This window comes from Aplidium turbinatum, chromosome 1 (assembly GCF_918807975.1).
Source record: "Aplidium turbinatum chromosome 1, kaAplTurb1.1, whole genome shotgun sequence".
Classification (NCBI taxonomy): Eukaryota; Metazoa; Chordata; class Ascidiacea; order Aplousobranchia; family Polyclinidae; genus Aplidium; species Aplidium turbinatum.
In genome coordinates this window covers 48,812,598-48,839,230 of record NC_137472.1, presented here as the reverse complement: position 1 = coordinate 48,839,230, position 26,633 = coordinate 48,812,598, and the positions used below count along the sequence as shown (strand labels likewise).

Sequence of the window (26,633 nt, the reverse complement as noted above, 5' to 3'; positions counted from 1 at the left end):
TTTTTTGGATGCTTCAAAAGCCTTCGACAAAGTCAATCATAATTTATTGTTTAAAACACTTATCACACGCAACGTGCCTATGTATTTTGTTCGCTTATTGGAATACTGGTATAGTAAACAAACCATGCAAGTGAGGTGGGGAGGTCATCTGTCCCAATCATTTAATGTGTCCAATGGAGTCAGACAAGGTGGGGTGTTAAGCCCCTATCTTTTTGCAGTATATATTGATCAGCTTTCTTATGAGCTCAATAAAACAAAAGTTGGTTGCTATGTTGGCAACTCTTGTCTAAACCATATTATGTTTGCTGATGACATTTGCTGCATTTCGCCTAGTTTGTGTGGCTTACAAAATTTGTTAGATGTTTGCCACAAGTATGCTGTTGAACATGAAATTACTTTCAATTCTAAAAAGTCATTTGGTATGTTATTTTCCCCAAAAAACTTTTATCTTTCACGTGCTCCTCTGCTACATCTAGGTAAATCTGAAATTGTGTTCACAGACTCTGTAAAATACCTGGGTGTATTTATTGAGAGTTCTCTCTCAGATGAAAATGATATTTCAAGGCAGGTACGCTCTCAGTAGGCCTACTGTGCTGCAAACAATGCAAAATCTCATTTCGCTAAATGCTCACCCTCTGTAAAAAAACATTGTATTTCGCTCTTATTGTATGTCCTTTTACGCATCCCAGTTGTGGAACAAGTTTAGATCTTCTAGTATAAAACGATTACGTGTTGCTTACAATGATTCTTTTAGAATATTGCACAACTTGCCTCGTTATGTCAGTGCCCGTGAATATCAAGTAATGTATAATATAACAACGTTTGATGCTTTATTGAGAAAAAACATGTTTTCGTTTATCAACCGTTGCATTCACTCCTCCAATCGCTTTATATCAGACCTGATGTCATCTGATTGTTTTTATCGCTCTGAATACTTTCAATTCTTCCAACGCTCATTGTATATAAATTTGTAACAGTAGATAGCCCATTTAGTGAGCTTTTAAACCGACGGCATCCAAGGTGGCTCTCTGTGATCTTTGTGCATTTTCAGTTTGTGTATTATTTCGTTGTTTTTGTTTTGGATATGGACAACTTTGTTTGACGCAAATAAATAATAATGTATTCATAACGTAGCTCAAGTTTTCTCGAAGCATTTGCAGTAGGCTACCCTTGCTAATTTATTTAACTGCTCACAGCAGCGTGAGATTTGAAAACCACCAAATAATAAATAGACTAGCCTACATTCGTAAAATTATTTAGCCGACAAAATATCAATGTTGGTTTGCTCATATTTGGCACAGCATGCGGTAAGAATTTTTAGTCTATTTGCAATAGTCCACATAAATTTCAATGCCCAAGTTGTCATAGATTGGATTCGATGAGGATGACTTATTCTTCATTACAATTAGCGAGCTCCAGGACTAAAGAAATGAGATTTTCGAAGTCATCGTGGAAGAATATGTTGTTTTCAGTAGGTGGAGAAGCAAGAAAGCCGATATTCTGTGCGTTGTAGTTGTGCATGGGTACAACAACCAGTCTTGCATTCGCTGCTTTCCGAAATCGCTGTAACGATTAAAACGAATAAATATTAGCCTACACATAACGAGGAATCTGTGTTCCAAAAGCCACTGCAAACCGCTACTAGTGCAGCATCAGGCTAAAACAGAACGTTTGTGAATATTTATGACGTAAACAACGATCATGCTGCTAACAGCGAAACTCAGTCTATCGAATAAATAAATATTTTAGTTCCTCAATATCATATGACGTCACTTCTTGTTTTTTTTCATTCTAATAATTCGTGCGATAGCCTATTTGTAGACCCCTTGTCCCATTAACTATTTTCGGCAAAGAATAGCCTACAAGCTGTAGAGTTGCTAAATTAAAAAGCGCCTGCAGCGGTTTGAAGCCTTGGCACATTGGAAGTTAACTGCAAAGCCTACTATAGGCATATAGGGCCGTAACTCCACAGCTAAAACCAAAAACGACACGGGCCTTTGTAGAAGTGAACATGCTACGTTGAAGTATTGCGCTACTCTGGCTAAAATGTCGCGCTACAGCTTCTTCTCACGCTACTTTTGCCTTGAATTGGCACAAGAAGCACTTTGTGACGTCAACATGACCTCGAAAATGAGTGAGAGGTAGGGCGATTTTTTGTTACTAAAGTCACTTTTTTTTAGTTGTACAACCAATTAACAAAAGAAACGTAGAACCAAAATTTCATGATTGTGGGGTCAATATTTAAGAAGTTATAAAGTTACCAAAAGTCACTTTTTGTGTTTTTAGGTACTTTTCATTTGTTAGATCACTTTATTTTGCATACTTTTTTGCCTAATTTTCCTTATTCATCTTTCATTGCTACTGTAGAGATGAATTTACATTCCATGTAGGCTAATGCCAATACTTGTAATATAAATTCTACTATAGTACGAATTTTAGGTTTGCACGAGCCCATGCTTGTTCGTATCGCGTGTATTCCCGAAAACTCGTAAATTAAGTTTTTCGATGAAACAAATTGTGCTACCTATATTTAACCACTTGTTTTTCCTGCAACAGCTATAGTGTTTTACTGACAGAAACTTCCTACCAGAAAATGTAAAACATTACACTGTGTAATTTGAATGTGTAATTCTGATTTGAGTACAAATTGAAACTAATTTAGATGCTCTTTTATATTGATTTGCTGCTATTTCTTTCGCTTTCTTGTTTTTGTTGAATAAAGTTACTTTTTCACAAAATTAAAGTCACATTTTTGAGCTTTTTAGGTTACAAAAAATCTCCCTAGTGATAGGCCTATCATTCTTTTACACTGTCATTTCAACGCCGTTATAGAAAACGCGTCTCCCACAAGTTAGCAGTTGTGAACTGAGCAAATGACAGTTGAGTAAGTTACAACTGAGATTGATTGAATATTTATCCTTGGACCGGGAAAGCTTCTTGCAGAGCTTAGCTTAATCCTGGCAGTTTAGCATACTTGTAGAGGCTTTAAACCACTGACGCAGGCCCGGTCACCGAGCTTGACGAAGTGGTGTTTCCGATGGTTATCGAAAGGTTGTTGCCAGGGAATTATTCCATCCACTAGGTGCCGCTGAATGGGGAGCTGACCTGAAATGCGTTGCTCAAGCGCACACCTCGAGAGCCAAACCAGTGTCGCTGGGTTTTGAGTTGGGCGCGTAGCCACTGAACTAACGAGGCGGACGAGCCAATGGCTGAAGTTTACAAATGATAAAACAGAGCAAGTAACAATTGGGCAAGCCAAAACTTGGCATGTCACAAGTCAGCAAACTCAATTTAGCAAGCCATGACCAATTGACCAAGCAAGTCTGAAATGAGCAATTAAATCTCGTTTTTTGACTTGACAGTAGCTGAAATATACTTGGTGAGTTGAAGCACTTGTTGTATTGTTGCATGCCGAGTGGTCTGACGACCATACAAAACACGTTTTCGGTGAAATTGTTACACATCCTAAACACGTGCATTTCAAAATGCGAGTAGCTGAGTTCTGTCTGCTTTGGCTTCAGTCAGCACGTCTTTTCCAAGGGAGGAATGTCTCTCCACCTTAGCACTGGAAGGAATAGAGAAGTTGAATCCTACTTAATGAAGAGACGTTTTAAATCGGCACTGGGAAACTCAAGGACTCCCTTCTGTCAGAAAGGCATGCGATAACTCAGCAAGTACATTTCAGCTACTGTTTCTTGAAGTTTGAACCAGTAGCCGATATTGTTGGAAATCATAGCAGAACACCAGTTTAAGATTTAGGCTTGCAGCTTTTGATCTTAATATTATGTAGGCTAACCATCCATTTAAAATAGAATTTTTATGCGTGTTGATTATATCGAAGTTTGCTTTATTTGTTCGTTTTATGTAGGCTACTTTTCAAATTTTCTTTTTCACATGTGCTAGCTGAAGATGCTATAGCAAAATCGATTCTTAAAAAATTGCACTAAGAGATTAGATTGTACAAATGCCAGCATTTGATGAATGCAAAATAGCAGTACCATCTACTGTTCTCGAGCCTCGACGCGGAGACGGCTCCCGCGGCCCCGCTCAAGTCAGCCAATGAGATTTTCACCTAGAACTGGACTTGCTTGGTCGTCGCTTGCTAAACTGAATTTGCTGACTTGCGACATGCTAAGTTTCAGATTGCTCAGTTTCACTATTTGCCAACTTTCAACCTCTTGCTGAAATGTTGCTAACTCAGTTGTCACTTTCGTAACTGTCATGTGCTCAGTTCATAACTGCTGATTTGAAGGAGACTCACAATTATCAGTTCCAATCCCTCAAAATTCAGATGAAGCGTCGTACTCTATGAACTTCTGAAGAGCAAGCTTACACTCATAAAGAACGTCTATCTTTGTATACTATTGAGGTGGGCTACCAGCATGAAAATTTATTAGGTGAAACCTGAGCTTTACGTTGAAACCTTTATAGATAGACCTTCAAGAATAGCTGACATCTAGGCTAAGTAATAGTGTAATACCCAGCAGGCCACCCAGTAGGGGAAACGCGTGGGACCCATAAAACTTTTTTTTGTTAGTTGGGCACCACGTCTACAAATTAAGTTGAAGTTTCCTATTTTTTTTTTCTATGCTGTTGTGGGACTAACCTACCTCCACAATTAATTAGACTAATTTTTAATTTTTTTATTTTAATAGTGTATGACAAGAAACTTTTAAAAAGTTGTCAATTGTTCCAAAGGTCCTATCCATTTGTCACCAATGGGACCTTTGGACCAATATTTAAACACTCCTGTAAAACATGCAATCTGGCGTTTTAAATTTTTATATTATTTGCAAAACTTGTTTAGCAAACAAAACAGAAGAGCCACATACCAAGTCTTATTTTTGAGTATTTTAAATAAAAATAAAAGAAATATAAAATAAATGAATTAAAGAAATGCAAAAAGAAATAAACAAACGCACAATGCTTACGTAGCCTACGCTTGAAAAAAACATCAGTTAGGCTATACTTTTTGCAGTTGTTTTTCAGAAAATAGATTTTTATGATTTATTTGGCTTAAAAGTAGGCTAAGCATAACCTAAAAGACAAGGCTCCGATAAAACGCTTTTGAATGGTCTTCGATTGGTCCCACATAGTCAATAAATAAAAAAAACAACAACATTCTTTTGTAAGCTCAGCTTGGGTAAGCTAAATTAAGCTTAAAATATTCACCTTTAAGCTTGGTACTTTCACTTGTCAATGCGCCACAAATACGGATTCAGGTAAGTGATTATTATTGTTATTTTGCTAAAACCAACAAACGAATAACAAACTTACCGGTGCTCGATATTCAAGATCATCCCCTGTCACTCCATCGGTTAGCAATATTACCATATTCGGTGCATTCTTTCTATCACCACTTGACGGCACAAACGTTTCTTTGCGTAGTTGCCAAAGAGCTCTCATAACTCTTGTTCCTATTCCTTCGTACACGTAATTATCGAGGTGCGTTGTCAAATTGTTGCCACTTGATGAATCTGTGAACCTCCAAAGATACTTGGCATCTTGATGAAACCGCATACAAGCAACCTACGCATTGCATGAAAACTTTGATTGGTAATCTACTTTAATCTTATCCAGACAAGACTACATAAGCCCACAACCAAATACGCCAGATAATTATCCAGCATAGCCTCCGTTTTGAAGATATCCTGAAAACCAGTAAACCTAAAGATTGAGTAAATCAGTAGACTAGGCAGTCTCAAAGGTCAAATAATGCAGACCACTTGACAATTGAATAACTTATTAGTTTTTTTCCAAACAGCTTATAAAAATAGTTGATCATTTTAAAAAAAGCAAAAAAGAACCATATTTTTTGGCTAACTGTTTTCAAAATTAAAATTTGCATAAAGAATACGAACTGCAGACAAAGAAAGAAAAGAAAAGAAAGAAAGCTCCGTTTCTACTTTTTGGGGGTATTATTGTCTATGCAGTGATGACTAGGCCCCGATAAACGCAGTCCATCAAGTGGAATCGGTATGTTTTCCTTTTAAAGGTAGGCCTAGGCTATATGTATTTTAACAAATTAACCAATTTGAGAACAATATCCAACTTTAATTTTATCCGCTCCAACAGGTATCCGAGATAATAAATCTTTCACAATTTCCCGCTCTCTATCGAAGTTGGTCGAACCAATGCTGGAGCTAGAATCCATGACGATGGCAAGATCTAGGCTGGTACAAGGCTCTGCAACTTAAGGGTACAAGAAGATTAAATAGTCAATAGTAGGCTACATAAAAATAAACGTAGAACATAGTAGGCCACTTGAGCAAGAACTTTATGTATATTTCAAGCCACAACCAATTTGTGAAAACGTAGCATGGAAGTTTGCCCAAGGGATAAGCTGCGGTCATGTAATCTTCTTCTGATTCAAATCCGTTTGTGTAGGGTGCCGATGTTGATTTCCATTTCCACTATGGTCTATTTTGTGCATTTTCTCCTTGGAAAGCCACCTTTTTCACAGCCACCTAAAGTTCAAACTTTGTCTTCCAATGAGCATGAATCGTTGGCGTGAATGGGTGCGAAGATGAATGGTGAGCGGTGAGGCCTATATGTAGGGTGAAGTCTCTGTTGCAAGTTGAACATGAAAAGAGTAGTTGGGTGAAGTTCTAATTCCTATGCGTCTTTAACAGTAGATTGCGCATGCTATTATCCTGCTGATTCTGCACTATGGAGATAAGACTGTGCCATGTTGGTTGCTCTGCCACTTTTTGAAGCATCATCATCAACAGAGCAATAATTTCATGGAGACTTCAAAACTGTCTTTGAAGCGTTTTTTCTGACCACTTGTTTGTCACTTACCGTCAGTAGACTACACAGTATAGGCTAAGTTCTCCGTTAAGTAGTTGACTCAAAAAAAAAAGTACTTTTGCAAGATTTTATTTTTAGTGAAGAAGGTGCGAGCAGGATTCCAACCACATTATCGCGTCTCAAACTTCAGAATTGAATGTCAAGACGTCATCAAGATGATTAGCTGAAGCATGAGATGCAGCAGGGTGATTATGACGTCTTTCGTGTTTCGTCATGCTCCTACACATACGTCCTGCAACTAGCCTATGATACTGGCTGGTAGGCCGGTTGAGACGGTAATTTAGGTCAAATACCATGAGCTCCTCTGGCCACAAATTAAAACATTTCTACAAAAAATGCATCTAACGTATACGAGGTGGTTTCGTCAAGTTCCTGGCTCACTTGGAAAGGTTACGTGGCCATGCCGGGTCTAAAACTTCCCCTGCAAGCGCTACGACTGGCTGCTGCAATCTAGAGCAGAGCTAGGAGCAATGACACAGTAAAGAATAATTCCATATTCACCAAAACGTCAGAGTTCTCATAACCTATCAAAGTATTTTTGTTTGCAGTTTTAACTTCAGTATCCAGGGTACAGTTGAATGATTAACTTCCAAGTTACTAAAATAAATGCTAACAACATGCAGACACTACCTGGCGCTAAAGTAGTGGTTGAAGTTGTCGTCGAAATGGTAGTTGAACTTGTCGTTGAAGTTGTTGTTGAAGTGGTGGTTGAAGTGGTGGTTGAAGTTGTCGTTGACATAATTTCTTGAGTCGTTGTTGTTGAAGCAGTTGTTGGAGTGACAGTTGTTGTATTGAGTGGATAAATTCTTTCATTGCATGTTGCAATGCTTGCACTGAGTGGAGATGTTGACTTAACAATGGCTTGAAAACGATACGGCCAACTTGGAACATCTGCTCCACCAGAAAGTATTTCAGTTCCGTCGTCTCCACATCCAGCTAAGTCAGGACTAAAAAGTAAAAATTAAGTTTGGTTAAAAACAAATTAAGTGTAGTGACTAAAGCTAGACTTCGTGGTGGGTTTCACTTAGACTTAGAGAAACGATAGATTAAATGACTGTTTGTGTTTGCTTATAATGGAACGTGGAATGATCTCCTTAAAATTCCTTGAACCATAAATACTTAGAAATGACACAAAGATATTAGGTTGCTTGTATCATTGCAAAGGTTTGTTTTGCATTATATCACACCATAAGGGGTGATATTTTACATGAACGTTCAAAACCATTACCAATAACCATATTTTTATCTTATATTTTAAACTTCCCCAAGGACTTTCGTCTAATCCGGAGGTTCTTAAACTGGGGGCGCGTCCCCCTTGGGGGCGTGTGAAGCTCACAAGGGGGGAGCAAGAAATTGAAAAACTCTGCGTGAATTATGACTAAACATGTCTTCACAACTATGCTGGACAGTCGATTGTTGACGGTGAAACGTTGTGTTACAACAGTACCAGTGTTTGTAGAGCGTGTTGTTGTCACATCTCGCATTCTTTGTGATGTTTTAGAGTGAGACGTTGCCCAATGTTTCTGCGACACCTTAACTCTCGTAACACAACGGTTCTCTGGCAGAGCAGCCTCGATCTCTGATTGTAATAAAAATGGCAACGACTGACGGACAAGTGACAGCGGCTAGAAGTGCAGCAGTATCCCCAACTCTACAATAGTAGTCTACCTTGCGTAAACTTTTTTTTAACATGGATTTAATTAGGTTTATTTTTTATTAATCAATTTATTCTATTGACATAAAATGAGTGGAAAGAAGAGAAAGTATGACAAAGATTATTTCAATTTTGACTTTATAGATGCCATAGTAAATAAGTAAAAGACCAAGTTGTAGTACAATGCGTCATATGTTTTCAAAATCTGAGCAACGACGTTTTAAGACCAACTCGTTCGCAGCGTCATGTTTAAAAAAAAACATCTTGACCATTAAAATAAACCTTTAGCTCTTTTCCAATGCAAGAAAGACTCTTTTAAAAATAAAGATTGCAAGTAGCAAGTGCTTTCGCCAATCGTCGTCGGCGGAAGTTGTAGAAGCGTGTTTCGGAATTGCTCACATGATAGCTCGGGAGAAGAAACCCCACAGACAATTTACAAGAGGAATTCTTGGAGCTAACATGAAATTCTACTGAAAGGGACGACTTTGAAGCAATGCCACTAACTGAGTTCTGGGTGAAACATGTAGGCTACAGACATTTACAAGAGTGTGGGTGCTGTTGCTATACGCACACTTCTGCCATTTTCATCCACTTACTTGTGCGGAAATAATTTTTCTACTCTCATGAACATAAAGACAAAATCTAGACACAAACTTGACTGTGAAGCCGATCTGAGATTTGCATTTTCTACTACTAATCCTCGAATTAAACACTTAGTAACCAAAAAACAATTACATCCTTCGCATGAATGCAACTTACCTGGAAACGAATTGCTGTTCTGCTTAATTTTTTTGATTTTGAAACAGGTGGCGCGAATTTTGTTAAAATTGTAAAAAGGAGGCGTGTCTTAAAAAGTTTAAGAACCACTGGTCTAATCCAAAAGTGCCCAAAACTTTCTAGGTATGAACCACACTTGGCTGTTTTTAAGATGTTGCTGCCTGTATCATACTTACACAATTGCGTCTTTACCCTGAGTTTTAGCTTAATAATGTCCAGGTAATCAATAAAATTAATTTCTTTATTTAGTCTACATTAGTACAATAGAATTAATTTACGTCATTCAAACAACTAGTCAATCTTATTTCTGTATAGTTCGTACCAGCTGGTCACAGCGGTAAACCATAATCTCTTCGTGGGAAAATTGTAACGTAAGATTCCCAAATCCGTTCGTCTGCATGCAATGACCCAAAAATAAACACACTTTCGAAACGTCTATTCAAACAGTGTATTCCAGTAAAATTAGCCCGAGGCTATCGAAAATAGGTGTAACGCCTACACCTCTAAAAAAACTGTCACTACAATACAGATTAATTGGATAAAAGACGGAACTTTTGTCCAGCTAGCAAGCACTAAGCCAACAGTTAAATGTGCGGCCAACTTTCAAACAATCATTTTACGAATGACCAGAATAGATATCAATATCTCAAATTCACGTAGAAAGTAACTGTGACGCAATAAATGAAAGACAATCATGAAGTCATTCCAACAGGTGTTCAAGCTGATGTAATATTTCCTGTTTAAACAGGCCCAAACAAGTCCAAACAGGTCTTATGAACGATGGTGCAATTTTGGCACATGCTTTAGGAATTTCCATGACGTAATATTCAGTAGACTTGAACGGTTTTATATGACGTTTGATTTGTACAGAGATTGGCCGTAACATAGCGGCCCCTAGTTATGACAGTCTAACATGGCAAAACTAAAAAAGAATTGAAGGACAATCGTGAGCCAATGAATAAAACACACGATACACAAATTTTTTGAATCACTCACGTTTAAGTTAATACGCAAATACAAAGGGCATGCAAAGAATGAACAGCAATAAGAATAAACACGACGATACATGAAATTGGTACCATAGGTACACGCTAAATGACGCTATATACAATTGTTGCGATAATAACCGACTGTTCTGGGCTCAGACAAGGGTCGGCCACCGCAGACAAAACCAGGCTCAAACCATAACACTTAGGTGTTCTTTACGGGGGCGAGGCACGAAATATCCCTCAACACGTAGTCTACTTTCACTTTCCCCGTACTCTCATCATAGTTGCAGACGGCAACTTTGGCTCTACGAACCACAGGCTTCCCTTTCCTAATTTGTGGAACTACCTCAAGCACCCTCCCAAGTTGATACTTCCCACGTTTACCAATGTCTTGGAGAGAACCTACCACTACAAGTTGACCAGGCTCCAAATTCTCGGCCATTTTTAGCCATTTTTTCCGGCCCTGAAGACCTGGCAAGTAAAAATCGATCCATTTATTCCAAAACTGCTGAGAAAGTGACAAATTGAACCGATAATCCCTTCTTAATTGGTCACGATCATGTGGTTGCCCAACAGCACAGTATGGGTCTAAGTATGGGGTCAAAAGTGAGGCAGGGGTGATGACAGTAAAATCCCTAGGGTCGTCACTCAAAGGTACCAAAGGGTGTTCGTTCACGATCCGAACGGCACTACTGGTGTACGTAAGCAGTTCAATAAAATTGGGCTTACGAATTGAAGAGTCCAAAATGTGAAAGAAGTATTTGGTCATATCGGCCACGAAACCAAATCTTTCAAGCCGAAATCTAGCCAAGACATCTGCCAGAGGGTTTAACAAGTCAGACAAGTCAAGACAAGAAGACATTAAATCATTAACACAAGTTCCTCGAAATTCAGACTTGCCATAGTAAACAATGCGTTTTTTTAATTGTGACGTCACAAAGTATGGTAAATACCATTCAAATCCCTTGACATTTCCTGCTTCACCCGCGCGCTCAATATAGCCATTAGATTTAAGATCTTTCATGGTGTCAGTAAGGAAATCACGAAGTTCAGGTTGTTTTAAAGCTTTCTTTCTTAAAGCAGCAGCTCTATCTGACGCCAACACAAAATTGTTAGGTAGATCAATATCTTCCTTCAACGGAACAGGTATCTCAAATCGACCATCTTTCAACTCAATATTCGGTTCGACAAGTTCTCTAGCCAAAATATCATTGCGAGACAATTCACAGGTTTCATTTTGCAAAGTCAAATCCTGAATGACTTTATTCAGGTCTGCTATTTCCATATCACGAGACTCAATTTTACGCTGAAAGCCAGAGATGACATCCGACTCTGAAGACGTCTGCACTCTGCACACTTTAGCAACGCTTTCAACTAAGGGTGACTTACCACCACAAGCCAACCAACCGAGAGGAGTGAGTAAAGCATGCGGTTCACTGCGATTTTCACCAACACGTTCTTCTTTTGCCCACATCAAATAAGCGTTGTCATTGCCAATCAGTACATCTACAGTACTACAATCATTCAAATGAAACATATTCACGTCATGAAAATGACGGAAACCACTTAAATCTTGTTTATGAGGTAAAGTTTTAACATCGTCAGCCCAAGCTGGGTTAACCACCGAGGTTATATCACAAAACAGTTCATCAGTCTCTAACGACTGGATGTTGAGTTTAACAAGGTCAGCACAAGTAGGTTTCTGACCAGCCAGAGTATCTATTTTAAACGACGCTTTATCATACGGTTTAAGACCAAGTTCGCACACCAAGTCACTCGAAACAAAGGTCAACTTCGAACCAGGATCATGCTGACAATACACCAACTTCGATTTGCCAGTCATTGGATTCAAAACACGAGCAGCAGTAACGCGGTTAAAGGCTGCTTTAACATTTCCAATCTTAACATTACGGACAGGAACTCTGGCACCAGCCTCATCTTTACCGACCAAATCCAGAGAATCACGTGACGTCACATAAAAATCATGCAGAAGAAAATAGTGTTTCCTATCGTTGGTAGGTCCACACTTACGACAGTTATTTGCATGATTACAGTCTCTAACCATATGCTGGCGCAAACAATTCAAGCATTTGCCAGCTTTCACAATGACATCTCTCCGATCTTTAGGTGTCAAGCGCAAAAATTCTTTACAATTAGACAAAAAATGATATTCAACTTGACCACGTGACGAACAACAAAAACACGCCGGTATGTCACTATGTCTGGCCACACCGCCGCGCGGTGCGCCAACAGCAGTCGAGTACTGCGAACTCTCTGAAATCACATTATCATGGGGTTTTACCGACGTCTGCCTAACCGGACATGAAGGCAATTTTCCTTTGCCAAACTTTTTAAAATGCTGCGACTCACCAGAATCGCCCATTAGCATAATGCTAAAATCAGTCGACTTGCGCGTTTCCTCCCGTACTACAAAATCAAACAAACTCTGAAAAGTAGGTTCCTCAGTGCTACCATACTGATCACCTAAAAAGTCAAGATAACGCTGCTTAGCGTCAAACGGGAGTCGTTTAGCCAAATCCAAAACAAAACGTCCTTCTAATTTATCACGCTGACCATAAGCTTTCGCGTAAAGCAAACACTGCGACAATTCATCTTTAAACTCTTTCAAATCACTGGAAGAGATAGAAGTCAATTTGCTACCATAGCGATACTTTCTAATTTCTGGTTCTGCGAAAAGACCTCCACGAACCCCAAAACGTTGGGACAAGCGAGCTAACGACATTTCTATCCTGTCTTCCTCTGACAAGCCAGGAGTGTCAGAAACCAAATTAGCAATCGTTTGTGCAGCTGTTCTAACACAAGCTGCTTGCAACAAAGTCAAACGAGTTCCCTTAAAGGGCGAAGCTGCCATCAAGGCCATAACACGATTTTTAAAGAAGACAAATGGCATATTATTACCATCGTAACCAATCAAGGCCGCCTTATCGAAGAACGTCCTACTATTTTGGTATTCAAAAAAGCAATCCTGCTGTTGAGAACTCGATTTAGCGGGAGAAGACAAGCTATATCCCTTAAGGGGCTGAGTGGGCTCAGTCACATGCACAGCCTGATCACGATCCTCAAACACGTTAAAATCAGGAGACACGATACGCCTCTCACAACCACCTAAATTACGTGTAGCTGGGCGATCAGCAACTAGCGGCGCAGAAAACTTTGAAGGGGCAAAGCATTACTGCTAATGGCGGCCCCGTGACCTGTACGCTCTGGGGGAGGAGTTCGGTTGTAATTTGCAGACCTTGGCTCTACAGCCTTCGGAAGACCCTTAGCCGCGGCCCCGAGACCTCCTGAAACAGCTGGAAAACATGTGGATTGTACAGGTCCACTTACAGATTGAACAGGCGTCTGGAAAAGGTTAGGTAAATTAAACTGCGATTGATGTTCACTTCTGGAATGCCTAGAAGAGCCCTTCCTAGAGCTACGCCGGGAGCCCAACTCAGAACGATATTCAGCTAAAGCTACCTCCTTACGTTGTTCAGCCCTCAACTGTGCGTCTTTGAGTGCGAACTCAGCAGCTCTCGCTTCGGCTTTCGCGGCAGCCTCAGCTCGTACGGCCTCAGCTCTCGCGGCGGCCTCAGCAGCTCTCGCTTCGGCCTCAACTCGTATGGTCTCAGCTCTCGCGGCGGCCTCAGCAGCTCTCGCTTCGGCCTCAGCAGCTCTTGCTTCGGCCTCGGCTTGGATCTGGAGCTCCTCTCGTCTTAGCTGTAGGTTAATTTGTGCAACTATCCGTGACGAGCTCTCAGACATCCTAGTGCTTACATTTGAGGCGCTATCCTCAGGATGTATGTCAGCATCTAACCTATCTGAGAAATTACTTTCTTTTTGTTCGAAGTTATTTTTTAACGAGTTAAATTCGGGATCTACCCTATCACGAAGTTCTGCCAAGATTGCAGAGTTAACAATTTTACTCAAAAGAGCATGGAAATGCCGTAATTCCTCTTCTAAAGTAGATAACTTAGATCTAAAAATTAACAGTTCCTGCTTATCACTCAAAGAACCTAGGGCCACAGAAAGTTTCCCAATTTGAGTCAAAATATCCCGTCTAAGATGCCGGGCCTCTCGAACTGACTTAGCCTCATCGTTAATGGGTCCCTCCCCAGAATGGCCTGCCCGACCGCAAAGAACATCATCAGGCTTAAACTCAGTCGAGTCGACGGCGGTCGAGTCCCTGTCACCACCGAGTGTAGACATATTAAATGTTAGGGCTAAATTTAACAATTAAAAAATTAAGTTACACAAACACACAAAATTACAGTAGTTATAAAAAACTTAACTGCAAAGACCGTAAAAATACAAAAAAGAATTTAAATGCACGATACCGTAGCTGTACGAGTATGTGAAGTCCAAACGTCCACAAAACTTGCTTGGATTCTTCCACTTGAATCTTCAAGCACAGATGGATTGCCTTTAATCTTCTTTCTTGCCAATAAATGTCAAAGTTATTTTTCTTCTGTACCAAACTGAGAAGAAATGTCTTTACTTTTCTTTACTTCTTTAGACTACCAACCAATAAGATCTTCTTTTATTATTTCTTTGCTTTTGTAGCCTACCAACCAACAACTTCGTCTTTTATTTTTTATGCTTCCAAGTGCTTCTTGGCCTACCAGCTAACAAAAACGTCTTTTATTTTTTTATGCTTCTAAGTGCTTCTTGGCCTACCAGCTAACAAAAACGTCTTTTATTTTTTATGGTCACAGCGGTAAACCATAATCTCTTCGTGGGAAAATTGTAACGTAAGATTCCCAAATCCGTTCGTCTGCATGCAATGACCCAAAAATAAACACACTTTCGAAACGTCTATTCAAACAGTGTATTCCAGTAAAATTAGCCCGAGGCTATCGAAAATAGGTGTAACGCCTACACCTCTAAAAAAACTGTCACTACAATCATAGATATCTTAAATATAGATATGCAACTCAGCAATCGTGGAATTATCGTCACGCTCGACTGACTTTATGGACACAATCAACAATCAAGGTTGCCAGCTTGGCTAGCGTATCTATGGTAGGCTATTATTGTACGGTTTGGGCTTGGCGAGTGGTAGCTTTTGAGCTCCTTTGGAATATTTTTGATGGCGTATCATATATTTCAAGTTTTCACAGAATAGCCTACTATGAAAAATCAAGACAATAATCTTTCTTCACGTAGGTTATGCAACTTCTGTTTCATGATCGTTGGAACTATCATTTAAGCTTATTTCCAGTGACTCATTAAAGCTTGTTGTAGGCAGTTTACAAACCTGAGATAGAGAGGCGCCGGAACGATTTTAGGGTGAGATATACGGTAGCGATAATTGTCAAACATTTTCAGGGGTTGTCGAGGATTTTCAGGGGTTGTCAGGCATTGTAGAGTAGCTACTTTCAGGCATTGTTGGGAATTTCAAGGCATTGTCTAGGATTTCCAGGCATTGTCGATCAATATCAGTGGTTGACAGGGTTTGGTAGTCATTATGGAACATTTTCAGGCATTGTCGAACATTTTCAGGAATTGTCAAACATTTTCAGGGGTTGTCGAGAATTTTCAGGGGTTGTCAGGCATTGTAGAGTAGCTACTTTCAGGCATTGTTGGGAATTTCAAGGCATTGTCTAGGATTTCCAGGCATTGTCGATCAATATCAATGGTTGACAGGCTTGTCAACCATTATCAGTCATTGTCGGAAATTTTCAAGAATTGTCGAATATTTTTAGGTGTCAGGGGCTCTCAGGCATTATAAAGTACTTTAGATTCTTTCTGGCAGGCATTGTCGGCAGTGGCGTAGCTAGGGAATGTGCCGCCCGGTGTGGATTCAGATTTTGCCGCCCCTTCAAGAAAAAGCATGTGAAAACAGGCCCGATTTAGGGGGGGGCAGAGGGTGCAGGTACCCCGGACCCCCCCGACTTTTAAAGGGCCCCCCTACGTGAAAAAAATGTGATTTTTTTACTATTAGCTTTTGTGGTTTCTGCAAAATGCTGTGCAGTGCTGGATTGATGCTACTGTAGACGTCGAGGGGGTGTTTCGCGCCGTAGGCGAATTTTTTTGCACGGGGGCCCCTGATCTAAAAGTGCCCGGGCCCCCCATTAGCTAAATCCGGCCCTGTGTGAAAATGAAATGCGTTTTTTATCAGATTATAATCAAAATCAAAAATCGTAGTCTGAAATTGCCGCCCCCAGACGTGCCGCCCGGGGCGGTCCTCCCCTCCTTCCCCCCCCCCCCTAGCTACGCCACTGATTGTCGGACATCTTCAGGCATTGTCTAGGATTTCCAGGCATTGTCGAACATATTCAGTGGTTGATGGTTTTGTTAGGCGTTGTCGAACGTTTTCTTGGGTTGTCGATCATTACCAGGTTTTGACAGGTTTGTCAGGCATTGTCGATACTTATGATAGCCAGGTCATTTAAACGCTGCTGTGTTTGTGTATACCGTAAATACGTTTACAACCTACGCAAAATAGAAAGGGATCATTCTGCTGCGCATGCAAAGCTGGGAATAAAAATGCATGAAAATGTTCGACAATGCCTGACAAACGTGTCAAAAACCAATAATGATCGACAATGCCCGGAAATCTTAAACAATGCTAGGAAATGCCCAACAATGCCTGAAAGTAGCTTAATCTAGAATGCCTGACTACCCCTGAAAATGCTAGACAACCCCTGAAAATGTTCGACAATGCCTGACAAACCCGTCAACCACTAATAATGATCAACAATGCCTGGAAATCCTAGACAATGCCTGGAAATTCCCAACAATGCCTGAAAGTAGCTACTCTGCAATGCCTGACAACCCCTGAAAATGCTCGACAATCCCTGAAAATGTTCGACAATGCTTGAAAATGTTCCATAATGACTACCAAACCTGTCAAACACTGATATTGATCGACAATGCCTGCAAATCCTAGATAATGCCTAGAAATTCCCAACAATGCCTGAAAGTAGCTACTCTACAATGCCTGACAACCCCTGAAAATGCTCGACAATTCCTGAACATGTTCGACAATGCCTGAAAATGTTCCATAATGACTACCAAACCTGTCAAACACTGATATTGATCGACAATGCCTGGAAGTCCTAGACAATGCCTGGAAATTCCCAACAATGCCTGAAAATAGCTACTCTACAATGCCTGACAACCCCTGAAAATGCTCGACAACCCCTGAGTATGTTCGATAATGCCTGAAAATGTTCGACAATGCCTCACAAGCCTGTCAACCACTGATAATGATCGACAATGCCTGGAAATCCTACACAATGCCTAGAAATTCCCAACAATGCCTGAAAGTAGTTAGCCTACTCTACAATACCTGAAACCCCTGAAAATGTTCGACAACTCCTGAAAATGCTCCACAACCCCCCAAAAAGCCGACAATGCCCGACAATGCCTGACAATGCCCGACAATGCCTACAATGCCTGACAAAGGGTATTTAGAGGTACCCTCTGTGACTGTGATTTGTTTTCAATCGCCAGAATCTCCATAAAGCAGTCCATGCGGAACGAGAATGTGACGTCATCACAAGCAATCCATACGTCAACTTGAAAACGAAGAAAGTTTTATTTAAACAAAAACCAAAAAAATATATTAAAAATAAAGTTGTTTTGCTGTGCCAAGTTTGAAGTCAATGCATACAGCCATAGCTACGCTGTTAGCCTTCAAACATCTTACGCACCACTGAGTTGCATATCTATATATTAAGATATCTATGCTACAATACAGATTAATTGGATAAAAGACGGAACTTTTGTCCAGCTAGCAAGCACTAAGCCAACAGTTAAATGTGCGGCCAACTTTCAAACAATCATTTTACGAATGACCAGAATAGATATCAATATCTCAAATTCACGTAGAAAGTAACTGTGACGCAATAAATGAAAGACAATCATGAAGTCATTCCAACAGGTGTTCAAGCTGATGTAATATTTCCTGTTTAAACAGGCCCAAACAAGTCCAAACAGGTCTTATGAACGATGGTGCAATTTTGGCACATGCTTTAGGAATTTCCATGACGTAATATTCAGTAGACTTGAACGGTTTTATATGACGTTTGATTTGTACAGAGATTGGCCGTAACACCAGCGTCGTTGAGAGGATAATTTGGGCTCGGTACCAATGAGATCATTGGATCCCAAATTAAGAGAGTTATAAGAAAAACACACTATATCCAAGAATACAAAGTGGCTTCTTCAAGTTCCCGGTCCCCTTGGACAGTTTACGGGCCCCTAAAATCATCTCAGGCCCGGGCCTAAAAGTACCCCCCGAAACCCCCCTGTCAACGTTACTGGATCGTACAATGCACAAAAGCGAAAGGAAATGCATACCGTATTACTTTTATTCTTTTCGAAGCTATAGCCTACTGTGGGAGCACTTTAAAAACTATGCTGCTATCTAAGCCAAGGCCAGGTTATACATTAATAATGCAGTACGTAATCACTTCTTAAGTGTGTTTATTCCATGTTCGATGTAAAAAGTCAAATGTTCGATGTAAAAAGTTTTATAAAATCTGGGAAAGCTGCCCATAACTCCTACATTTCTTCATCACAAGCGATTAATTTAAGTAGGCTTAGCCATGGGCCCAGAGCCTCAGACGAGTCCAGATAATTTATTCGGTAAACCACACTTTGGACAAGCTTGGTCCAGTGTTTGTATTATACGCATATAGCTTAGGCCTACTGTATATAGGGTACTATATTGAAGTTACAGCAGTAGGCTATATCGTACCCAAATTTTTTTTTTTGGTAAGCGTGTCCTGTTTTTACAATACCAGCAAAGTTTGTAGGCAGCTTTTATGATCTATTTGTAAAAACTAATCACATTTGGACAAAGCCTTACTCGCAAGTGGTGCTGCTTTGAATAAAGTTTACGAGAGAAGTGAAATCTAATGATGATCTGTCCGGCGGAAGCTGAAATTCACTCTCACTGCAAGCAATGTAACTCAGCACATCGGGCGATATCAATGAAAATCCTTCTTCATCGACTTGTCTCTTCTTCCTTTTCTTTTCATCTTTTAAAATTTGAATAAAATTTGATCCATTTTTCCTTATGCAAGCATATGAGTTTTATGAAAAGTTAGCCTAGTAGAATAACTAGTAGTGGGTTAGACCAAGGCGCAAGCATACAGTAGTTATTTTCCCTTGACTATATTTTGACGAAAAAGTTGTTGCAAGTATTGGACAAATGATACAACCCATTTATCAAAACAATATTTTTTACATTGGTTCAAGCTCTGTTGACGTCGAATTGATAGAAAAAAAGAACACAATTTTTGATTGAAAAGCACAAACTTTCTAGTTTCACATTTAGCTTGTCGGATGGGCAGCATACTCTCTCACCAATGCAAACTAAGCCCTCGAGCTAAACATAGCTCTTTACACATTTCTTTGTTTTTAAACATTAGCAGCCAGTTAAGCAATTAAAAACAGAAACAATCCATGCTTTTAATTCTTGGCTACTTTTGTTAATTTCAGATAAAGATGTTTTAGTTGTAGGCTTGATGAGAAAATTTTAGGTAAAAACAAGATTTCAAAACAATTTTCTTCACAAGTGTTTCACTTCTGTATTCCACTATTCGGATATAATTTTTAAAATTTAGAAAGTATGATAGCAAAAGTAAAAGCATATTTTGATTCATAGGAGATATTGATTCTTTACGCATATTACAGTTAACTATAGTTTAAGATTGATTTATTAAAATATAATATTTTTTATGTTTCAAATTGTTTTCAGCAATTTTACAGCAAGTTTAAAACACTAATAAGTTTATTACAATGAGTAATTTTTCACAATCGAAACATCTCCTTCGATGTAAAACATCCATCAGAATTTATTATATTGCTATATAGAAAAGACTTACCAGGAATCAGTCTAAACCCGGTAAATGTAACTGCAAATAAACATAAACGATATTAGTCTATAGATTAAGCAATGGTCACATCACATGGTCACTATCACATCACACTCATACACTCATATGCAATGGTCACTATCACATCACACTCATAAAACACTTTTATCGAGTGAAAAAAGTAAAATAACATCAGTCCAGTGTCTCATCCAGCTAAATGTCACCCCTATCTCTTTTGTCACGATTCCGAGTGTGTTATTGCAAGAGACTTTAATGTTTTTGAATCCTTCCACAGTGTAAATTGCATTGGTAATTCCCGTATAGATCTCAGTTTAATGAACAACCGCTTGATCCTTTCTGTCGTTAAACCCACTTAATTTTGCTCAAAGAAAACTCTCGAAAAAGGAGCGGCTGGATACTGCTTCTAAGCTGGGGGTGACAGGAGGCGGGGGTTCGTATCTCCTGTTGATTATTATGGCATGACCACTAGAGCGATTGTTTACCTGATAACGACCTTTCAATAAATAGCCAGACAAGGCTAACTTTTAAAGAAGAGCGGGTTACTTCTTAAATGTCATTATATGCTGCATCGTACATTACAAATTAAAATCTTAAACTTACTTTTACCCATCGATGTGTCGAAAGCATACTGCTGAATGCAATGAGTTGCATCTTCAATCAAGTGAGAATCTGATTTGAAAAATGAATTCAACCTTGCGATCCAACATTCTGGTGTATCGGATCCTGTCCTAGCGCTGCAAAGAAAATGCCTCACTGTTTTTAATGTTTGCGGAAGTTTTGTACTTCTCAGGAACTTACTTGCTCATGTTGCAAAATACGAAATTCCAACAAAACGTGAAACTAAACTTGAATGATAGGCATGTCAGTATCGATTTTATGCTTGCTTATTTAAACGACAAAAAGTCAAAATTTTTAATATAAATCTCATAAATGGGATAAAGTATAACCATTTTGTTTGTCCCCTGGCTGCATGTAAGGAGTACATTTAGTGAGAAATTATCGTAGCTTATTCGCTTTATTCTTAAATTAGGAAAGACTTAAAAGTTCGTTTACAGAATCGGGTTTTTATCAATTTAGTTGTCAGTAGCCTACAGGTAGAGCTTTTTGTTAGAGTTTGTTTATCGGCCAACTTGTGTTTATTACGTTCAGGCAAGCATTGTTCTTTTATTTGGTTTCTCTAATTTCCTCACCTGCACGACGACTTGTCGTTTCTTTCATACCAAATAGAGTCCAAGACATTGACGTCCACAACAGTTTCCCACGTAAATATGCCACCGGCCTTAAAATTTTAACTTTGCTTAGTTTTAAAATATCTGATTTGCCTAAGACCTTAATGGATTAATTTAACAGCATGCAGTATGAAAACAATGGAAGGTGACAATTATGTAATAAAGTCCATACCTTTGAGAAAAGTCTCAAATTTAGATTAACATTATGAGTTAGCTTACAAAATCAAATCATTTACGAGCAAGTAAATTATGAAACAAGCATTCAACTTTTTTTTTATAAGAAAATACTTTGCGAGAGGTGTAGCGTAGGTTACATGTTTATCCATAAGCTAAGTAAGGTTGTTTTATTTGGCTAAAGCAGGGATGGACAAACTTTTCAGGCTGCTATAGTCAAAAACACTTTTAAAAAAATACAAACAAGCCGAATTAGCGCCAAGAACTTAAAATTATCTTCAGCTTTGAATTAACTTCCACCAACCGCGTTAGTCATGCAATCAGTAAAATAATCTCGTAGAAGCACACTTTGCAAGGGAGAGTCGTCTGCGCCGTCCGACAGAACCGCTTGACGCTTTTTTCGAACCTCTTCAAATTCGCGTTCGTATATGTGACATGCTGCAAAATATTTAGTATAACTTTGCATTACAGTTCATAAACCCACATAAAATTTTCAGTAATTTTAGCAGCAATCAGCAAAATTGTTTCGTTGAAAACGAAATTTCATTATTTGAAAGACGGCTCGATTTAAAAAAAATATATTTGAGACAAAAGGAAATCAAGATATCAATTTCTCTTAAAACAGCAAACACAAATTATAGCTTTTTTCGAATAATCGAAAAAACATATAGGCTCAGTGGCGTAGCCAAGGGGGGGGGGGGGGGTTTGGGGGTTACAACCTCCCCCTTTGGCAAGCGTGTGACGTCACGATATTGAGAATGATGCTTTCAGTCTAAAAAAAAATTGCCTAATTTTAAACAAAATTGCATTAAAAGAGCGAGTTTTGCCAATACCAAACATTCAAACATCTCTGCCAGGAATTAGCAACAAGAAAACACAGAGACTTAGCTTCTTTTTTCCGAAAAATGCCGAAGAAAACATGATCTTATCCTTTTGCTATGCTACCGGACAGCACCATTTTACAGAAATATTTGTACCCACATTTTTGTTGAAAATGCTCTCAGAATGCACCAAATTCAAAGTAATTTTTCAAAATTTTCTGGAGGAGGCCCCCCAGACCCCCCGCCGTTGGGTGGTCAAAACCCCCCCCTTTCAAAATTTCTGGCTACGCTACTGTATAGGCTATAGAGCTTGCGATATTCACCAAGAAGAAAACTGACAGAAAATATCTAACAAAAAGTGAAAAAATAATCTGAACAATTATTATTTAGAAACAGTCTTACGGTACTCTTTTTAATAAGTCTAAGAAGACAGTTGTTTTTGTAAAAATTTGACCGAAGCTTCTATTTATACGCGTTGCTGTGTTGGCGCTGTGCACATCGCGACGTGACACATGAACAATTGAGAAGACTCTCAAAACCATCGAAACCTCAAACATGTTTGTCTACAGTAGGCATGTTTTAATAACGTTAACAGCTCATGTTTTAACATTTAATAGAAAACCTTTCTGTTTGTTTCTAGCCTTTCACAAACAAGCTTTTCCCGTGGTTAAAGATGCAGTTTAGGAAAAACTGAATATAGCGTTGTTATCGTTAAATTTGAATTTGGCTTTTGATAAGGACACAGACCGCGTAATCCACCATCGCGTGATGTCGGGAAACTGGTGATACCACGCAGTTTTTCTCAGAAAGAAAACCCTTTGACAGCGCATAATTACAGTAGACTATTTACTGTCTATTCGCAATATCTACAAGCAGATAAAAACCGATCAACAATACGGTATTTACCATACAGTAGGCCTGATAGGCTATAGAGCACTACAGACCACCCCGGCTGCATAGCCGATGTTCCAAGAATTACCAACGGTTTCTGGAGTAGGCTTGGGGCGAGCTAGTTGAGGCTAGCTGGTACATGTTGCACCCTGATGGAGGAAATACCATGGAAACATATCAGTTGATTCTAGCTGTAGCACATGAACAACGTTGTGCTACTCTGCTCAACAACTTATAGCTTTGTAGGCCATGCCTTTTGAGGTAGGCCTAAAAGCTAAAAGGAAACCTTGATCACAAACCATCGATTGTAAAGTGGCGCTCATTCGACTATAGACCGCGATTTCTCTAATGATTATGAGCAGTGAGAGTTGCTCTGAAAAGAAATGCTTGCGGCCCTTCTTAGCCTTATGAACTGAATTAAATACACAGAAATGAACAAAATTTGGCTTTGTCTGTTTATGGTTCTGTAGGATTACATATTATCCAATCCATGCATATTAATCTTTCAAATTAGGCTACTAATTTTTATTATTCAGCTCACCACGCTGGTCGCGCGTGATCAACTAGTTTCATGGACTTAACGAGCGTTCCTGATCAGACCAGCAACTGCACTGTTATCATGTCAGAAATAGAAATTGAAGTAACTTTTCCTTGAAGTAGAAATTGCCTCGCGGTAGCCTGTTTTTATTAGCTGTAATTATTCAGTTGAAAGTGTAGCCTACCGTTGGGTCCACGTTTGTTCTGTTTTGTCGAGATTATTCAGCTCAGTTGGAAGCGAGCTATTGAGTAGACCAGTGTCTTATAGAGTTATGTTGTGCTTCAAATTGAAAACCATTTTTTGCATCCGGTTCAATTCCAAAGGATTTGTTGAGCGGACACTTCTTTTTGTCACTCTGAGGCTATGTCGAGAATTGGATTGCCAGATATTGCTACCAATTCTGAACTACGATTAGCTACAGCATTTTTAATTGTGTTGTGTTTATTGTGTTTAACCTTGTCGCCCTCGCTAATAATATTAAGCTTTTTCAGAAGAGTTTTATTGTATTTTTGAATTTCTGGAAGTTTAAAACAAACAAGTCTCTAAGCCAGAGGTTCTTAACCTGGGATAAATTTACCTCCTGGGCCCCTGGGGGTAAATTTCACCTACCGAGGGGGTAAATTTACTGAATCATAAATTAAGGCTTTCAGACAAAATTTGATCTGTGGAGTAGAAGAATTCAAAAAGGAATTTACGCAAATTTTCCAACATTTGACGATTGGAAAGTCAGTAGAAGTCGTAACGAGATTTGTGACCTCGAAGTCGAAATATGCCAGCACCTTGCCGCCTTAAAAAAGAACTTTGACGGTTACTTTGAAGGTGAAAGTTTTAACAGTAGGCTAGGCTACTGCTCTTTGGATAACTCATCCTTTGGAAGCCAAGTTTGAAAGTATTGCTGACGATGATCTTTGCAAAGATGAATTGATTGATCTTCAATGTTCAACAACGCTTTGTTCCAAATTCTTATCGTGCAATGGTGACTTTTCCAAGTGTTGGTGTGGATTAGTCGAAGAGTTTCCTACGCTGACTAAGCGTGCATTTGAAGTCATTATACCTTTTCCAACTACTTATCTGTGTGAAGCAGGGCTCTCTTCATTGTTGACTATTAAAACAAAACATCGATCTCGCTTAGTTCCCAAAGACGACATGCGAGTAGCCTTTCAACGACTGTTTCAAGGCATTATTTTTCACAGGATCCGGTCAAGAACAATCGTGTCTTCGGCAAATAAACAGCTTGCTTTTGATATCTGCCAAGGTAAATCCAGACAAAAAAGGATGTTTTGCACTTCTTCTCATGGTTGATTGGACACGATGACATCACAAGGCGGCACCAAAACGGTGGGGGTAGGCTATATTTTACTTTTTTCATTCGGCAAGGGGTAAACGAGACAAAAAAGTTAAGAACCCCTGCTCTAGGCTATTATTTCGTAGATTACAGCACGAGTTTGATTACAATTTCACGACAAATACTTTATCAACGCCATTTCGTAACAAAGCATAGAATCGCTTCCATCTCAATGAGTATGACGTGGAATTAAACGAGGATTCGTTCGGGTCCAGACCTTACATGGAATTCTCTATCGTTTTTTGATTGAAAGCATTCAAAGGTATTGCATTATTGTTTTAGAATTTATAAATATTTTTGGGAAATTTATTTTAATACTTTGTAGAACAGGTCTGTTTCAACGTTAAACGCCGTCAAAATGATGAAAATGTTGGATATTGACAGCCCCAGCCAGTAGCCTACCGTTGATTGAGATGGTCCGCATGTTTTGCAGATAACTTGTTGTTTTAAAGTAGTAGTTTTGCATTCATCCTGTCGCCTAATATAATATATTTTTAAAGACAAACCCAACCAACCAACCATGGTCTTCTCTTGTTTTGTCGCTAAATGTAAAGCACTCGGTTAGCCAATGCTTGATGTCATCGTCAATAGAAACTATGCCTTCCACACAATAGAGAGATTTGTAACCTACAACGGGCTGTCATGGATCCTATAGCCTACTTTTCTTCAAACACTTATTTATTCTGTGACTTCTATCAACAAGATGCTGTCAACAAGACCGTTCTCAGAAAATAATGTGAGTCTGAAATTCATGAAAAGACGAGTGCAAAATCTTGCAATTGCAGCGCTTTGAAATACCAGAAACTGAAGACAAAAAAAAGAGTGACGCTGGTTTTGAATCTTTATTTTCGGACTGACAAAGCCTTGATAGGTTATTCCTGGTAGTTTCGCATAGGCCTACTTGTAGACTCTTGATGCAGGGCCGGTTACTGAGATTGACAGAGTGAAGTTTGATGATATCGTGTTAGTGATGGCGTGTTTGTCAATACTCGTGCTTTTGAAGAGATGAAATCTACGATTACCGTTTTTTTTGCAGTTTAATTGAATCTGCTACTGTTTGTGAAGTGGAGCAGGTGTTTGGAATTCACAGACATCCCCATATGCGTAAACAACAAGATCACTCACCATCCGCTACTTGTTGCCATAAAAGTAACAGCAAACAGACTTTAAACTCCGTCTTCATCACTTCTAAAAGAGGTTTCGTTCTGCGCCAAACAAGTTATTTTTTAAAATGCACTACCAACTATAGTTTAACTAAGATGAAGCCACTACTCAACACAGCCTGCAACTATAAAGTTTCCTGTGAGACTGCCTGCAAACGTACGTGGACACTGGACAGGTGAATATAATACTGTAATGCTGCATTGCTGCAGTAGGATTTACTTATATCTGCACGTCTAGAGAATGACTAAAAAGTGACCATGCAGAAGGATATCATTAGCCTGCAATTTGTTCCTTCTTTCAGAGTTTAGTTAAATTTAAGACATCTGGTAGGTCATGACTTAAATGTGTGGTCTACTTACCCCTTAATAGTCCGTTTTGTGACTTTGTGTA

The 26,633-nt window shown here is 39.2% G+C and overlaps 1 protein-coding gene across 1 annotated transcript; it reads right to left on the bottom strand.

Moving 5' to 3' along the window:
• Positions 1 to 396: 396 nt before the first annotated feature.
• Positions 397 to 26,355, bottom strand: LOC145775162 (uncharacterized). The gene is made up of 10 exons (XM_082586398.1): positions 26,205 to 26,355; positions 21,789 to 21,922; positions 21,272 to 21,360; positions 20,682 to 20,815; positions 20,070 to 20,099; positions 19,049 to 19,220; positions 7,441 to 7,757; positions 6,053 to 6,192; positions 5,278 to 5,529; positions 397 to 1,563 (listed from the first exon to the last, which is right to left on the bottom strand). Exons 1-10 carry the CDS (start codon positions 26,260 to 26,262, stop codon positions 1,390 to 1,392), a joined length of 1,500 nt encoding a protein of 499 aa, XP_082442524.1. The 5' UTR covers positions 26,263 to 26,355; the 3' UTR covers positions 397 to 1,389.
• Positions 26,356 to 26,633: the final 278 nt, after the last annotated feature.